Source organism: Caenorhabditis remanei, chromosome X, assembly GCF_010183535.1.
Source record: "Caenorhabditis remanei strain PX506 chromosome X, whole genome shotgun sequence".
Classification (NCBI taxonomy): Eukaryota; Metazoa; Nematoda; class Chromadorea; order Rhabditida; family Rhabditidae; genus Caenorhabditis; species Caenorhabditis remanei.
Genome location: NC_071333.1, coordinates 17,270,010 through 17,288,292, shown reverse-complemented (window position 1 = coordinate 17,288,292; position 18,283 = coordinate 17,270,010). Strand labels below are relative to the sequence as shown.

The 18,283-nt window shown below is 37.7% G+C and overlaps 2 protein-coding genes across 2 annotated transcripts; both read left to right on the top strand.

Annotated features, from left to right (window-relative positions):
• Positions 1–407: 407 nt before the first annotated feature.
• Positions 408–1,313, top strand: GCK72_025501 (uncharacterized protein; the record flags this gene model as incomplete). Its single annotated transcript, XM_003103619.2, has 4 exons — positions 408–524; positions 581–690; positions 737–1,163; positions 1,230–1,313. 4 exons carry the CDS (start codon positions 408–410, stop codon positions 1,311–1,313), a joined length of 738 nt encoding a protein of 245 aa, XP_003103667.2.
• Positions 1,314–7,254: 5,941 nt separating this feature from the next.
• Positions 7,255–16,219, top strand: GCK72_025500 (uncharacterized protein; the record flags this gene model as incomplete). Its single annotated transcript, XM_053736362.1, has 19 exons — positions 7,255–7,263; positions 8,331–8,439; positions 8,555–8,635; positions 8,683–8,825; positions 8,877–9,068; positions 9,145–9,485; positions 10,049–10,110; positions 10,173–10,316; positions 10,444–10,568; positions 10,620–10,982; positions 11,035–11,220; positions 11,612–12,050; positions 12,102–12,198; positions 12,253–12,402; positions 12,457–12,568; positions 15,721–15,809; positions 15,860–15,938; positions 15,983–16,069; positions 16,124–16,219. The coding sequence occupies 19 exons, from the start codon at positions 7,255–7,257 to the stop codon at positions 16,217–16,219; spliced, it is 2,904 nt and encodes a 967-aa protein (XP_053579928.1).
• Between the last annotated feature and the right edge of the window lie 2,064 nt (positions 16,220–18,283).

The window sequence follows — 18,283 nt, the reverse complement described above, 5'->3', positions numbered from 1 at the left end:
CGGGTTTCCACCTCTGTGTTATTAGATTATTTTGTTCCTTTTCCATTCCAGTTTCCCCCCATTCGGTTGATCTACATCATCCATATTTAGACTGTCCCGTCAAATTCAATAAACTATTTCTTGGCGTTTTTGTTGCAAATGTTTTATTCAAGGTTTCCTCTATTCAGTGAGAAAGAAACAGCATCACGCGCTCTCAATAGCCTCAGCTCCACTGCCCAAACAAAGTATGAGAGAGGAGGTGGGAGGAAAACTCCCCCGAAAGGTGCCAAAAAAACTGGGCACTTATAGACTCGAAACGCTCTCGGAGACGAAGAGATCTCCAACAAACAGACTGTTGATTGGAGGTTTTTTTGTGTCACCCACCGCTTGCAAATGTTTGCATTTGGGCTGGTCAATCACATTAGAAAATGGGTAGAAAAGGGCTCGGAAAGAAGGGCGCTAGCGCCGTCAATCTCAGTTACAACCCCCCGACGATCATGAAGCTCACTGCTGCAATTTTGTGCTCGATTGCTTTTGCAACTACTGTAGGTTCAATTTTTATCTTTTTCAAAACTTTTTACATCCTTTTCCTTCATTTCAGTTTGCCGCTGATGTCCCAGAGGGTCATACTGTAGTTGCTCAATGCAAATGCAGTGATTTGGATGAATGTGCCGAGACCATCGCTACTAAAACCAACAACTGCAAGAAGAAGTAATTTTCATGGAAAAATTTATACTTTCTGTTCTTTTACTTATAGGGCTGAATGCACCAACTTCCTTAAAGAAATTGGAGATGTCACCAAGATTATGGCATGCTTGGATGCAGACCACGAACAAATGATGAAAGTTGAGGCATGTGCCAAGAAGAAGTTGAATGGAGAGCTTGGATGCACCAACTCTGCTACCCCAGTCAACCTTACCATCCCACTCATCCCAGTCATTGAAATCCCGTCTTTGGAAGAATCGGGAGCTGTTCCAGTCGGAGAGCAGGCTAATGCTCAAGCCGAGCCACCACTCCAATTGAGACAATACCTTATGTGCATTGATGAGTGCACCCATGACGATATGGAAGTCATTCCAGGAAGAAAGAAGAGAAGCCCAGCTACCTGCGCATTCAAGCTGAAGTGTGCTCTTGCTCCACCATCCGACTCTACTCAGAACGCTTACACCGAGTGCCAAAAGGAGGTAAGGGTAGCATCAGTTACTGTTTTTTAATCCCAACCTCCCTATTTCCCAATTTCCAATTTTCAGCTCGGCTACGACCCCACCAAGGGAGCTGCTGACTCATGCAAGTGCCTCAAGGCTGCTGGAGTCAATATGACCTGCCCAAACTAAAAAATGTTTGAAAATGTTTCCTCATCGCTTACTTTATCTGTACATTTATGTGAATGAACATTTTACACGCTGAGAATAAAGACTTGTCTTGTTTTGACGCCTACTAGACTACTTTGTGGTTTTTGATCGCTTACTTACTTATAGCATCCTTTATAAATAAGAAAAGTGACAAGCATAAACAAAAAATCACTTTCAGCTTTTACTGGCATTGATGTAATGAATTGACTGTGTGGTTGATAAGGTACAGAAGTCCTTGAGATACTGTTCTCAGAAGAAGGCCAAAGAGAGAGAAAAACAAAAAGATCACGGTCTGATGACGTAGTTGATAAACAATTTGCATAGATCATAAGGGTGGGTGGTACAAGTGCAAGAACAGTTCATATATGTTCGACTTCTCGGAAATTGAGTTGTAGGTTAGAAGATACAACAATTGTTATTATCATGTAGCTAATGGAAGCGAATTGTTTCAGAAAATCAAAAATGTTTTGTTTTGTTCCTCTGCGTCGTTTCTAGCTATTGTTCTCTATCTTCCCGGAATTGAATTTCTCGTCAACCAACACCATCTCTCTCGTCCAGATTTTTTTTCAATGTTTCCCCCATTCTCTTCTCTCCTGAAAATTTTCCTTCCATTCACACCAGACAAACGTTTTCCTTCATCAAGATATCTGTATTTCTACTCAAATTTCTTATTCAAATCATTTTTTTGAAGATTTTTGAGATAAGCACTACAAAAATCCGATCGAACCAAGGTGAGCGTTTGTTTTACCTGCAAATTAAAAATTGAGGGGTGAAATTAATCTTTGGAAATGGTTTTCTTTGTTTGATGAAATAGTTAAGCGTAAACTGGGAGGGTTCAATTAGGGAAACTGTTTGCAATAAGGATTTTATTTAAAATTTAGATTTTAAAAACTAATTTTGTCAAATGATTTGGCTATATTCTAGTCACTAAAACCAAAACATATAATCATCTGGAAAATAGTTATAATGAACCCGTTGATTTCCCTTAAGCTAGTCTTCTCAACCAGCATGACATCAAGTACATCTCCACCTGCCTTTTACAGTCCAAAACTCGTGACTACTATTTGAACTAAAACCTTTTATCACCTTGTCACAATGTTCACTGATAACACACACTTGAATTTATGGTGGTCGCTTGCTCCCTCGCTGCCATTCAGAAAACATCATCTCTCCGACTTTCAAAAGTTGTGTACGTTTCGTTTGTATGAGTGTGGCTGTTTATATGAAACACTTTGCAAAATGAAATGAAAATTGGGGAGAGGAAATGGAGAATCGAATCGCATTATCGGAGGCGATGCGCTCGATGATTACTATCAAGGTGGGGGGAAACCCTCACCAAGAATTATTAAAAATTAAAAATTGAAGAATCCTCTATGTTTTCAATGACAGTAATTTTCTCTCTCAACCAATTTTCCCAATTGTAAAACATTATCAGCAACTAAACGAATTATCGAAAAAGTTGTCTTCTCTCTGCACCCTCCACTCTCTCCCCCACACGATAATCTTTAAAAATGGAAAGAGACGCAAGAGGCGTGGTTTTGCGAATTTTAATGTCTAGTGATAAACTAGAGAGAAAATTACTAGGAGAGATCGAGAGGCAAAGAGAAACAGGGAAACAGCAATGAACAAAAATGTACAAAAGACATTTTAACAGATGACGAACTTTAGACCGCTTGAAATTCTCAGCATGACAACCAGCAGTCGGAGGACGTTTGGGGTTTCCCCGTTTTTCTAAAAAAATATTCAGCCGGCGTTAAGGACAACAGCGTCCTGCTCAATGTTCACACTTGTTTTCACTTCACTTGGTGTACTTGTGGTGTGGACGTGGGATGGTGATGTCCTGAAAGATGACGTCCCTGTTTGATTTTTCTGTTTATTTCTTTATTTCATGCTCATACTCATTATATGACTTTCAAGTTGAACCATGAGTAGAAGATCTTTGAAGCCAGTTTCTGCTTCTCAGTCAAAACATATAATCTTTCTTTCCAATACGTTGTAATGTCACTGCGCGGTACATATTTTTAAAGATACTAATTTCTTGAAAGGCTTCTTATTTTGTAGGTCCTCTCTCGAATTTCGAATCGTTCTCAGACAACATTGAAACCTTATTAACGGATGTTTAGCATTATCTTGATTCATTTTGGACTTTTTGGATCTGAACTTTTGATTAATGGATGGGAAAGGAAACAAAAATTGTACTATAGTAAGATTTCCCGGCGATGCCTGATATCCCACCCACATTTTCGATGTGTCTACTTCCCTATGCCACTAGTCCTTGAAATGTTATTGCAAGGCGACCCATATCATTGTTGGTGACATTTTCCAACAAACTATTATTCCCTTCCGACCAACTATCACCGAATACCCAGTATCCGATTCCAAAAACTTGTTGCTACCTACTAATCCGATTATTTCACAACCTGTCAACTGGTAGTGTACTCTGAGAAAGTTGTTTCTAATGTCAGTGTACTTATATTATGTTTTTGTAATTAAAAATATATGTCTGAAATAACTTCCGTGTATCTGTTAACAGCTTTGTTTTCAACTCCTGTTCGCTGTTATCAAAAAAAGTACCAGTGTTTAGTGAGATGTTTTCCACATCACAGATTTTTGGTCTGTTTTGATCTGATAAAACTAACATAAGAAATTCGGATTTTCTAAACTGTTGATGTTGAGTGCTCATCTTCCATTTTTGGACTTATATGGGTTTGAGCTAGAATTGGAATTCTTACATAGTATCTTACATAGTACGGACCTTCAGATTACAAGAATTCTGTCTATCTAGTTGTATCTGATTGTGCTCACTACACAGACATCTTTTTGATTTATTGTGAATGATGGCCACCCCAATAAATAAAAAGGTCAGTCCGCAAATTCTCCCAATCCCCTCGTTGTTGAGTATCTATTCTAGTCGCCGTCCAACGTGTCAGTTTGTGAAAAACAATCAAAGAAATTTCCTGTTATCTGCAGTTATCTTCAAAAGATAAAGGCAATCTTCAGAATCTGTTTCTTGTTATGCTGTAGCAAACAAACCTTATCTGTTGGTTAAAAGACAGAGAAAAAAGACAAAAATACGCTATGCGCCAATAATAGATAGTGATTGATCGCTCAAATGACGTCATAGTTCTATTTTCTGTATCCCGGAACAATCAGCGTACATGTGATCGTAGTGCATTTTGATTTCATCTATCAACTTTATCAATCTGGGGTGGTCTTAGGTGCGCGCCCGGAGAATTGCCCCAGGGTCGTTATTTGATTTGAGTCAGCAGCACCTGTTTTGTTGTTAGAGGGGTTTTCCCCGTCCCCGCCGATCCAGAACATTCATGTTGTTTTGGTTTTCAAATTCTCCATCTCCATACTCTTCTTTTCCCCCCATCTTTCCCTCCTCCTCTCTATTCCACCCTGTATTTCTTATTTTTTCATGGTGTCGCTCTTTTTTTTTTGTTTACTCCTCAATGTTCACGTGATCACTTGGCCTCTGAAACTGTTCCGGTCTGATCATTGATTCCCGTTTTGCCATGGTTTCTTTTGAGTTCCCAACGTACTCACGTTCGACTCAGGGAAGACTGCACTGCAATACGATGTTTTGGTATAGGGATTGGTGGTTGGTGTTTAGGCAGTGTTTAGGCAAAAAATTGTTTGTGAGATATTTTCAATTGACATGAAGAACAAGACAGGCTAGAGATAGAGGAAAAGATGCAAAATCCGACTTTCAAAAGTTGTTTATGCTCTTTGTTTGGTCTTAGTTCAGATTCAATCTTTGCAAGGTAAAAAGGTAGCAATCATCATTTTTTGTTGGGGAAAATGGGAATTCCCGTTTTAAGTTAAAAGTAGATTGAGATAGTAAAGTTAGGAATAGGAACTCAACTCGCTTTGTGATTATTAATAAGGTGCAAATATTTCCAGTCTCATGCATTTCGTAAACAGTTCCGTCGGAGTGCGTAAAGAATTCTTGTGACCGACCAGCATTCTATTTTTAGACACCTTGCACCTCAACGTGTTTTACAGTGTTGTTTCTCTGTCTCAGTCCATTATGATTCCCTATTTTGGATCCTCTCTCTCTCTCTCTTTCGATCAATTTTCGAAAGGTGGCGTAGTATTTTGTCCGTGTTAGTTAGTCAGTCAGTCAGTCACGAGTCTACTTATCTTCTTCAAATTCCTTTTTTTTCCTGCCACCTGTACAACCACTTGCAACCATTACTTCTTCTTTTTCCGTTTCTGTTTCCTAAAGAAGATATGAATGAATCGAGAAGAAGAAAGATCGTCATTCTTTTGTTCTTTCGACCTCGATTCGTTTTTAAAGATTGGGCAAAACTTCTGATAGTAGTAATGATAAGATAGACGTGTCAACTAATTATAAAGTAGAAATGGAAGAACTAGTTTTCAGACATCAAAAAGATACATGCACTTTTGGGGAAATACTTTTGAAGATCGGTCGGATTATCGAGAGATGTAACGCTGACGTATCCCATATTCTTCATTTCATATTCTTCAGAAATCTCAAGTATACACTTAATTTAATCTGTCTGGATATCCTTCTTGAGCTCAGCAACTTTCAAAAATCAGTCTTTTCCTGGCTTCTTATTTCATCTGCCTCTGCCTACTCAACAATTTTATTTTATTTTTAAAGAGAGAAAGTGATTATTTAGCCAGACAATGTTTGCATTGAGTGCACTTTGAGAAACTTAACTTACGGTTTTTAAAAATTGGAGCGCAAATAGAAAAAAATAGATTTTCGGAATTTTGAAACCCTTACTTCTATATCCTCCCTATTCATTCCGATTTTCAGCAATAGTCTGATCTAATCTACTTAGGTTTATATTTTGAACTTTTGAACTTCTACCTGCGGACTGCCTAGATGGAATAAGGAATAAGAATCTTTGAAGATGTATCTAAACACCAAAGATCAAAGATAATGCCTGTGCGGCGATAGATGCAAATCTCGCACTAAGGTCAATCAACATGCACCTACTTTCCTCCGCACGTTCCTCCTCTCTCCACCCGTCCGGGAAGAGAGGGGGAAACCCTATAGATTCAAGGAAGACGGTGGTGGTATGTTGTTGCATTCGGTCCATCCTCTCCGCTCTCGCTAAATACTGGACAAGTAGCACTGCGACGAGGGAGAGAGAGAGAGATGGGGTTATGTGAAAATAGAAGAAAACGCGGACGGGGCCATTGCAGCGGTGTATGGTGTCGTTTCGCTCTGCGTCTCGTCTATCTCACTCTGCGTCACTACCATCATGTGTGTCCTCGGTTTACTTTCTTGCCGCCTTCTCTTGCTCCTATTCTTTCTCTCTCTTTTACCCCTTGTCTGCCGTCACCACGATTCAGGCTATCCCTGCACCCATTGTGTGCTCATGACTTGTATTTTGACGATCGGTGCCTTCGCTCTCATCTTTTAGTTTTTCCCAACAACTAGTTTCTAAACTAGGTTGGGAGAGATGATAGAGTTGTTTGTTTTCATTAATCTTTGGAATTTTGAAATTCCGTTTGATTCCAAACAAGGTTATGGTAGGAATGTTTGTCATAACTTATGTTTAATGTACTCATGTAACCGGAACTGAGGTCTAGCCAAAATTTCATACATCCTAGCCTTATGAGGCGTGGCTTATGAGATTCGAAGACTATAAAGTAACTTCCGAAAAAATCTGGAAGACCATACCACCATGCTTCGTCCCTCAATTCGGCAACATGTTTCACTCACTTCTTATCTTGTTAGCACTCAATTTTCTTCCACTTGTTGACACTTTCATTCTTACACCTCTTATCATTAAAAATCACTTCATTTTTTTCAGGAATTTCAAGTGAATTCTTTGGAACAAAACACACAACCGCGCCTTCTGAAGTTTGAGCTGTGAGCTGTTTAATTAACGCTTACGAAACTGGAGCCCCACTACGACCAGTACTACGACCCTTCTGTTGAATGCCATCTGTATGTAAGTTGTGTGGTTTTTCATTTTCGTTGTACATATGGTAGTATTGTTCTGATTTTGTAACATTATGAGAAGTCACACTTCATGAAAATTGAAAAAGGGGAAAAATACAGTTTTGTACACATAAAAATTGTGACTGTTTGCTTAATATTATTGGAAAGAACAGAGCCATCGTGCTATTGTTTAAAATTCAATGTTAAATCATACATCATTTTTTGGAAGTTTTCATTTTATTAACAGTGCAAATAGAGCATGGTATCAATTATTAGTTGTCACTAATCAAAAAAATTGACCGAAAAATGAGCCGGAGGTGTTTTTTGCTTATGGTTCATAGATTTTTGAAAGTTGTAGTGTATTTTGTGGTTGAGCAGTCATAATACTATCTGTGGTGTCATTTCTTGGTTAACTAACTTCATAATAGGTATTCTTGAAATAATTGCTTTTAAAAGTCAGCTCTGCTCCTTTTCCAAACATCACTTCCGCACAATCTTTTGAACTCTTTTTGTTCTTTTCTCAAAAATCAATTTCCAGCAATTTGCTGGCAACATTCTCGTTGTGTACATAACCCCCGCGTGCGATGCAGAAGGTTGTGTATATAATAGCGAGAAAAAAACCGTTTTCCATCGCCCGTAAAAATTGTCTTTTATTCTCTATAGTTTTCCCTCACTTTTGCGTACGCATTATCGGACAGTCAGCAACAGCAGCAGCAAGCCACCCCAGAAACGACGTTTTCCATCTTTAAAAGTTGTCGGTCGGCGGTGCGATTTGCGCCTCGTGAAAATAGTGTAGTTTGTCAAGAGACGGCCGTCTTCCCGTTCTATGTCAAAAAAGATAGATACGTATCATCATCTTTAAAGGACGAAAGACAAGGGGTTTGTCATTTCATTTCATATGTTTGACAGATTGTTGTATGCTTCTCTCCATATTTGTTATGTTCAATATCCTTTTTGTAATCTTTTTGTATCATAGTGTATTCCAAAAATACATTTCTCTCACAAGCTGAGTATTCAATATCCGCAACATCATCAAATATACTAAAAACTTAACTCATATTGCAATTTTTCAGAATAACAGCGTGGCAACAAACATGTACAATACTAGGAGATCCGCCTACCTGAACTCATGCAGTACCGCAATGGAACTTGCACCGCAGAGTATGCACCAGAACTGGCAAGGTATGTTTTTTATGTTTTTACTAGATATTGTATACTTTTTATGTTTTGAATCCATGAATAGATGCTCATACATCATCTAGTACATAACATTCATATTTATATTCTACTTTTCCAGATACAGAATACGTCAACACCACAGGTAGCAACGAAATGGATATATCAGATATGCCGATGTACGGAAATGATAAAGACGACCGTAAGTGATCTATCTTCTGGTTTATCGGTAGAATTTTAACATTCCAGCCTACTACGAAGAAGATGGTGGTGGTGGAGGGAGTACCGGGAGCACCGGGAGCGGCGGGAAAAAATCAACTCGAAAACGTGCTAACACAACTTCCAGTAATGGTGGTGGAAATGATAAGGAGAGTAAAAGAACGGCGAACAAGGTATTTATTTTGAAGCCTATAAGTTTTTTTTCTCATTTCTAACTTTTGCAGGTGTGCCGAGTATGTGGTGACAAAGCGTTCAGCTACAATTTCAATGTGATCACCTGTGAGTCGTGTAAAGCGTTCTTCCGGCGGAATGCTAACAAAGAGAAAGAGATTCGGTGTCCGTTCAACGAGCAGTGTGAGATCAACATGGTTTCGCGCCGGTTTTGTCAACGATGCCGGCTCACCAAGTGCTTTTCGGTAAGGGGGATCTTCCGGCAACCGTTTGAACAAATAAACAAAAAGTTCACAAAAAATTTGATTTCTTTGATTTCAGGTCGGCATGAAAAAGGAGTGGATCATGTCCGAGGAAGCAAGGCTTGAGAAGAAACAAAGAGTAGAGGAGAACAGAGAAAGAAGATTGCAGGACGCTTTGAACAAAGCCTTAGAAGAAGCCAATATGGAAGATGACAGTGAGAATAGCTATGATGAGGCCCCAATCCCAGTCAACCAAGTCTCTGTCCGAAAATACATCGAAGAGGGTCAACAGCAGCAGGGTGGTCCAGAAGAGATGCCTCCTCATATGGATCATTCACATCAATATGAAATGTCGAAGGATAAGATGATGAACTACTATCAAGATGGGCCAACGGACCACGGGTATTCGAATAATGACTAGTTAGTGTTTACCCTTATGTTTGTTAATGTTTTCATAACGTACAGTACCGATGAAAAGGATATGGACTTTTTTGTAGTCAGTTGAAAGTGTCCAACTTTGAGAGTGTGCCATAGTAATTCTGATTATCAGACCCAGAAGGTTTTTGATGAATCATGAAGATTTGAAATATAGCTCCATTTCTGTGGTTGACGACTTTTTGGTACGGGAACTCCCTAAAGAGTTATGGTCTTTTTAAGACGACAGCTCAAAAATTGCACTATTTCGCCCTGAAATTGGTCAATTTGAGGAAGAAATTACTTTACGGACATGTAACTTGCTAGGGAGTGTCCGTACAGAAAAGTTGATAACTACAAAAATCAAGCTCAACTTTTGATCTGTTTGATCCATAAAAATTTATTTTGTGGGGCAGTTAGTTTTATCATGACTCACTGTCAAACTTGGGCATTTTCAACTAAAAAAATCAAAATATGATATATTTTTACCGCTACTGTATGTTATATATTTTTCCTTTGTGAAACATTTAGTCTCACCAATGATATTAATTAACTTATTCAAATTTCAGTGACTTCCCATCCAACTCTGGAAATGCTTGCCCAAACCAAATGGACACCTCTGGAAATTGCGGTAAGTTACATTAAACTCTTTTTTGATAACGTTTTGTTCAACCCTTTCTGTTGCTCGTATAGGTGCTACTACTATTGCTGAAAGTGGTGATTCACCATCTAACCAACCTGCTGTCCTTGCTCCATCAACGATTGATGTCGAAGCCAATCCTATCCCTTCAAGTGTACTTTTCTCTGCCTCTATGTCTGCTATCCAAGACGTTGCAGGTGATTACTGTTTTCTTTTTTTCAGTAACAAGCTTTGAATTGATTGATCTTTTTGTCTCGATCTTTCTTGATCTAGAGCGAGCTATATTTGCTATTACTAACCTTTAGCCGTCTTGTTTCTTTTTAGCAATAATTTCGAATGGCGAACCCAAGAATTTAGGATTATGCGCCCCGGAATCAGTACAAGAGAGTTTGATGAATGTCGCCCAAGCAGCTGTTCAAGCACAAGCTATTGTTAATCATACCCAGCAGGTAATAAGAGTGAAATAGCAGCATATGTATATTAACAAATTTTTGTTTCAGCTTGCCGCCGCGGTTGTCGCCCAACAAGTTGTGTCTCAAATGGGTCCAGTGTTGCCTGTTGCTCCATTGGATCCTATGCTGGCCCCACCTCTCATTGCTGCTCCAGTTCTGCCAACTGCATTGGCGACAGCCATAACCACCCCTATTGCAGCTCCTCCAATGATGCCCCCTATTCCTGTCGCACCGATGCCCCCACAGGTCAACCCATCTCCCATCAACTCCTCCCCGATGAATCCGTCCCCCATGGCTCCGACACCGGTAGGCGCGGGTATCGCAATGATTCCGAAAGAAATGCCAGTCAGCGTGTCGCTTCTGAATCAGTTGGAACAGACACCAGCCGAGATGGTAACTGTCCCAAAGGATGTGAGTTCATTAGAAATTCCAGACCGCGAAGACAAACTACATGCTCTTCCAGATGCTAATGAAATTAATTCAAAACAACTCAAGAACGACGTGCACGTGCACTTGTATGTGTGGCCGGTATCCACCAGGCGCGTGCATTTTCGATGAGGTCACCAAGGATTTGTTGAATAGTGGAAGCTCGAATGGCAGTGCAAATGATAAAGATGAGGCGAGACTGGAAACCACTGAGGATATGCAGGTAATTAATGGAGCATAAAACTTTGACTGCATAGACAATAAATGGTCCTTTCCTCAACTAATGGTATTTTTACTAAAAAATATTATTCAGTAGTCCTTTACTATAACTCGGAGTTTTTCATGTTATTCGTCTTGTTTTTCGTCAATCTTGATGTTATGCCGTGAAACCTCACCAATTGTACAGTTCACACTCAAAACATGATGAAATAGTTTACCAACTAGAAAAACTCAAAGTTATAGCAAAGCACCACTAAATAATTGGTTTTTGGTCATAGGTTCATTCTTTGAGAAAAGGACCATTCAATTCCTGAACGGACCATTCCTGGAGCTAGGGAGCATTCATTACAGCCAAAACCTTTAAGATTATTAAAATTCCAATTTTTCATTTTTAGATGAATGGTCTGCTACCCGGAGAGTCCAACTCTTCAATCCAATGGCTCAGCCAACAATCATCAGCTCAATCAGTCATTGATCCGATAACTAATTTAATGTCTGCGGAAGAGGCACAGACTCAGAGAGAACGACGAGACTCAATATTTGGAGCTTACTCGTCTGCGGATCAAGCTCAGTTCCAACCAAAAAGTGTGCAAGAAGAAACTATCTGGGAGCATACTGTAGCTGAAAACGAGTCGAGAGAGTTGTCCGATGAAGAACTTGAAAAAATGGAAGAGCTCACTGAAATCTCAAATCAGTGGATGGGATTGGGTCTAGACAATATCCCGATTCTGGAACTTTTTACTGAGAAGAATGTTGAGATCATTGTGAACGGTTTGAAATTACTATCTTCATTCCGGTTTCTGCCGAAACAAGACAAGCGAACGGTAATAAAACGTGAGTTAAAACAAATCACACCACAAATTATTTACTTATGTTCATATACAGGAGGTCTCTACAACTACTGTGTCGTAAAGTGGATGCAACATAAGGAAAGTATGTCATTGGATGGTTTGAGCGATCGTGTGCGGCGGGATTTTATGGAGTGAGTTCTCTGTTCCCAATTTCCAAAATTAGACAACTATTAAAAAAAATTTAGTCTCATCAACCGAGAAGAGTTCAACTATAGAGTACAACCAGGAGCGTTCAACACACTGGCCATCAGTGTATTGTTCCATAGCTCACCTGAAGACCTTATCTCAACAGAAGTGTACATGGAACATTTGGTTTTCAAAAAACTACTTGATAAGTGAGTTTTTTTTTCATCTTGAAAACCTTTCAAACCCAACAAATACAATTTCAGAAATCTACCTATCAAAGTGTCCAGCGACACAGTCTACAACAACTACCACCTTGACATAATGAAAGCTGCAAGTCACTTGATTAAAATCACTGGTGGAATATCTGACAGACTTGTAAGATATGCTGTATCTTAAAATCCTTATTGGAGTTTAGCATTATATGTTTTGATTTCTATTTCCGCCTAGCTTAGCTACTGTACTTTTTCATTTTTCACCTTTCTAATTGCTTGGTCACACATTCCGGTCATTTAAATATTTTCGGGAAGGTAAAGTCTTTCTCACTCCAATTCCTATTCTCTACTCAAATTCCCATCTGCTTCACTAATTATATTGTTAACAAAAAGTCTATTCCAAATTTCCAATCTCCGAATACCTTGTCGATTTACGAGTCACACCACAAAACCCTCAAAACCTCTGAAAATTCTCATGCTGAAATCCACCCAGGTTGGCTTGTATCCCCCCCCCTCCCCCCAGTTCTGTTTCTTGATGACTTTTATGCTTTCTAGTCATTTTTCTGGTCATTTCATGTTTGGTTGCTTACAAAGTTCTGTCATTCATTTGTCATGGTAATTATTGTCCTATATTAGGATCGTTTTTTTTTTGGTTCAATTTGCTCTGTCACATTGACATGAAGCGGAAAGAACGCAAGTCACAGTTTAAATAAAACTTGTGATGGCATGTCTTGTTTTTCTTATCAACATTTTCTGAAGGAAAACACATGCTCAGTACTGGGAAACAGTCTTACGACCACTAAAAAGACTGGTGTATATATCAAATGAAGTCTTGAGCAAAATCAAACGCTATATTGCAGCTAATCTTATTTTTCGAGAGGTCTTCTTGCGTTTGTATTGTAGCGCTGTAAGTAGTACAAATAATAACTCGAGAAAACCGAGAAAACGAATATTTTTAACTCAACGAAATAATGTAAAGTGTGGTTTTCAGTTTGAAGGTTTTAAAGTTTCTGTTTTGGTAAGAAATCCAGTTTTTAATTGTAGATAGCTCTCATACTGTATTTTTTGTAGTTGACGTCTTTTTCCTATGGGCACCTGGAAAATCCACTTGTTTCATGCATCTTGAACAGAGATAAGCTTGGATGTTTTTTGCATGATATTTCAGAGATCGGTTATAAAAATTGATAGCAAAAACGTCTCACAATTAAAATTTTTTTTGATACTTTTCACTGATTTCTTGTTAATTGGAAAATTAATGTCTACAAAGATCTGGTCAAAGAAACATCAAATTTCAAGCATTAGGTGTAAATCGTAACGGATGGCTTGTTTCATTGAAGAATGAATTCTAAGGTGTCATGGATGATTGAGAATTTGTTAATTCTGTACGTTTGAACATTCGTTTTTCTTGTATACCGACGTCCAGTAGACTGTTAACATTCATTATTTTCAGTGATAGTTATCGATTTGAAATCGTTTCCTGACGACATAAAGAACATAAACAGCGTTTGCATTTGCAGTTGACGCGTGTTTCTCGTACGGACACATTGTGAAGTACCACGGTCCAGAAGTGTATACAACCCCCAACATCTCACAGTAGTGCACTGAATGGCGGTTTGCAACTGTTTGGAACATTTGGTCAAAAATATTTCAACTATAAAAAAATCTGAAAGTTAGACATTCATTTTTTACAAAGATTGAAACAACATTCAGCAACATAGTGAACAGCAACATTTTCTCAAAGCACATCAATTTGGATATACAGTTGTTGATATTTTTTTTAGCCAGTATGGGTTTTGGTTATGTTTTTTTTTACATATATAACAATTTTCAACACTTTCCTTTTGATTTTTCAATCTGGGAACAGAACGATGTCAAGATTCAAGTTTGGGGTTTTACGGGGCATAAGATGTAGATCGTTAAGTCGGAAATAGGAAAAAAAACTGCTGGTTTTTCAATAGAGTGTTAATAGAGTGTCGTGGATCATTAGGTAGGTTTAATTTCTGAACATTTAGACTTGGATTTTGTATGTCTTGCAAAAATGGTTTCCCGAACAGTGCCGTCAACAAGAATGGTGATATATACTGTTTCCGTAAAAAGGCAAATTTTGAGAAACTAATATGGTGTTCCTGGAAATCTTACAATTTAAAAGTGTGTAGGAGTTGTAGATAAAACGTGGTGTTTTTTTTTAGTTGAAACTTTTTTCCAGGAACAGTCTGTGGATAGCTACATATCAATAACAAACAGTTATGTACTACAAAATTTTAAAGGGGAGGAGGGAGGTCGATTTGAAAGAGAACTTACTTTGCAGATTCATAACACTAATTAGGGTAGTCTGGTATGAAAAGGGGACAATTACCAAAATTTTTGTCTGTATACTCTACAAAGCTTAGAAATATATGGCTCCACTAAAAATGTGGTATGCTAACGATACTTTGATTTCAGTTTGTAGTTCGAGCTTGAATAAAAATACCTCAATTGGTTGTTTTGATTGACAAAAAAATTTACTCCAGAAGTCGGTTTGACAAACCGAAATACTAATGTAACACATGGTAAACCACTTTTCCATTTGGCAAGAAAACAAAATCTTACAAAGTTCAATTTCAAGACCAAAGAAAATCAGAAAACTAGCATTCATGTGACGGTATTCATTGTTGAAAGGTCAACCAATAATCGTTCAAAGTAAATGGGGTTTCTGTGGTTGGAAAAACGTAGCAACTTACCGCACCGAAACCAATCACGGTACAAATGTGGACATTGTACTGAACAAAAAGTTCGTGTTTTTTTTTTCAATTTCTAAAAGCGAATTAGTTGTCATAAATGTCTTGAAACCTCTGCATTTGTAATGTTCATTCAACACAAAAGCATTCAAATTCCCGACAAACAATACCTTTTTCCATTCTCCACGAATTTCAATTATTAACTATGGGACAGCGGGGCAGAAAGAGAGATCAATAACACATTTATCAATCTTTGGGAGTACGACCGAATAAAAATGTATTATGTTCTGTACGACATGATTCAGAAGGCGCACACCCTATATAAGACTTGCCATTTTGCATATCACATCACCCATTCATGTCTCTTTTAGTGTCCCTTCTTATTTCTCTTCTGGCTATTTTAGCTGCTGTCGCCAATGAGGAGGACAATTCGAAAAATGGCCCACAAACCCCTGAAGAATTTCTTTCGTATATGCAAGCAAGAGGTTTTATGGTAAGAGAGCATACTTTTATTAAATAAAGTAGGTCCGGTCAATTGATAAAGATATGTACGATGTACGGGTCAGATGGTTCGTATTGATTATATACAGTATTCCAGCAAATCGATGAGATAATTGATGAGAAGTCGTGTATTTCCTTCAAATTCTACATCACACATGACTCAACTCAAAAATGTTTCCGACACAGGTAAATTTCAAAATTTTCAACAATTCATTTAACCTCTCCACTGTTTTTAGATGTACAGATAACGCGGTTCTCTCGGAATTTGATTGCAAATTATGGAATCAGGTGAAAAAGAATCCGGAAAAAGCGAAGGTAGGTGATATTAATGATATATTGATATATATATATATTTTTAGGCATGGAACAAATCTCTAACTCGCCGCGTTCGTAACCACATCTCCACTTCCAAAACAACAAAAAATGACGGAGAGGCAAAGGAATCGGTATGTCTTTTTTTTTTAATAATCTCGAACGTTATTCATATCATACATTTCCAGGTAATTGAAATATATTCCGTCAAACCAGACACCTGCACAACATACACAAAAATTCGTAGTGTTCTGGGAAAGATTGAGTGTTGGAGAAAAAAGTAATGATTTTCTGCGAAATTCCGTCCACATTTTCGTTTTACAGTTGCAAAGATATGTTCTCCGTGCGAATCCAGTGTAAGCTGTTTGATAGAGTCAAACCAGAAAGCCGTCATATTGTTTTCAAAAAACGACGTCACCACGGAAAAATATGAAAAATTGAAACTATTGTGCTGAGCAATTGAAAAATCAATCAAGTTATTGTACAAATTTAATTCTGATATCACCTGAACATTTATCTCATATGTATTCTAATTACAATAAAGTGCTACACATCGTATAACCGATTGAGCTTGTTTGAAGCGATATATCTTGCATGGAGTATCCCGACTGTTCTCCACAATTTGCGAGTTTATTGGCTCCTTTGATAGATTCAACAGAAAAAATGACAAATTCGATAGCTCTTTCTGTCACTGAACCTAGTTTTCGAGAACCGAAATTTTTGGGAAAAATATTCTTCTTCAATTTTTGTAGGAAAATTTCATGTGGCCCCCCCTTATGAAATTTTCATAAATCATTAAAAAAAATTTTATTGTTTAAAGTTACCAAACTTGTTAATCAATCTGTTTTAAGTATGTTTTCAAAAGGAAAATAGTTTATTTCGAGTTTGAAGCACATGGAAATCCAGAAATCTTTTGAACTTGTCACCACGTGAAAAAATGTTCTTGTAAAGTTACCGACCCCTAAAGATGTTTACAACTGACTTTAAGAGTTTCTCACAACATTTTTTATTATCCCACCCACAATATGAAGGTTGCATGAGGTAAAAGATTAAGAAAAACACTATATTTTTGCAGTTGACAAATATTATATACAAGAACTGTCTTGCAAATAAGAAGACATTTTCTTGCAAATTAGGTTTTCATAGAAATATTATTTTTGTAGAAACTTTCTTATGATTTTTCTTGTGATTACATCAGCGCAAAAAAACGCTGCACATTTCTTTGGTACCAATCAATTGAAGAGTATTTATTATTTTTATTCAAAAACTACATTTTAACTACATTTTAAAACACATATGGTTCGATTAAGAGCAGCAAAAAACCCTTTAAAAAATCAACTTCTCTTCCGTATTTTTCACTTATTTTTTTTTCGTTTTTACCAATAATTTTTACAGAAGTCCTCAAATTTCAAATCATATACGTATTTCTAGCAAAACTTTACACTAGGTGCATCTATGACCAATGGAAAACCACATGACGATTACGAGATTATTCAATTTATTTCAAAAATCACATAAGGGTCCACCCTTATCGAAAAAAAATAGTTCAACAATATTTTGATGTAAAACCGTTCAGAACAATGATAACAGATCATAAAAAATTTTTGGAAGTTTGAAATTTTTTGCGTCAAATTAATGTTGATTCATTTTTTCGATAAAAATTTTATTTCATAAGGGGGACCCTTATGTGATTTTTGAAAAAATCAAAATATCTCAAAGTGGTCAAATAGTTTTCTGTTGATCTTAATCGAACCATATCTTTAATTTAATTGAACAATACGTGAAGAGTACCTATGCTGTAAAAAATTTGAATAGAAACGATTTTTTGCAACTCTGCTAACTAATGTAAGAGGAATCTTCATCCTACAGACAACGCCTTTCAAACATCTCGTTGTACTTTTCCACACCCATTATTTCTCATTTTGTGTTACTCTTCTCAATATTTTTACAAAGACCGTTCTGATGATGTTCGTTTACCCTATTCCGATTACTTCGTTATTACGCTACGTGGGCGAACGTTTCTCATGGCACAGTGAGTACAGAGTACACATCGGTGACCCGCTCTATTTCGGTTGACCTGGGTCTCTACAACGCCTGCTGCGTCGTCTCTTTTTCTTGTGACCCGTCGATGCATCTCTCCAGTGTGTGGCAGAGGGCCAGAAACGCAAAAAAAAAGAGAGAGCCAGAGTGTTTGTGTGCTAAGACGCAGACAGAAGGGGGCTAGAGAACCAGAGGGAAACGGAAAAGACCGTCTGCCGCCAAATGAAACAATCAGACACCCGGCTTATCCGAAAAAAGTTGTAATCAGCTTCTCGTTTATATCTAATTATTTTGAATCAGTTTTTTAA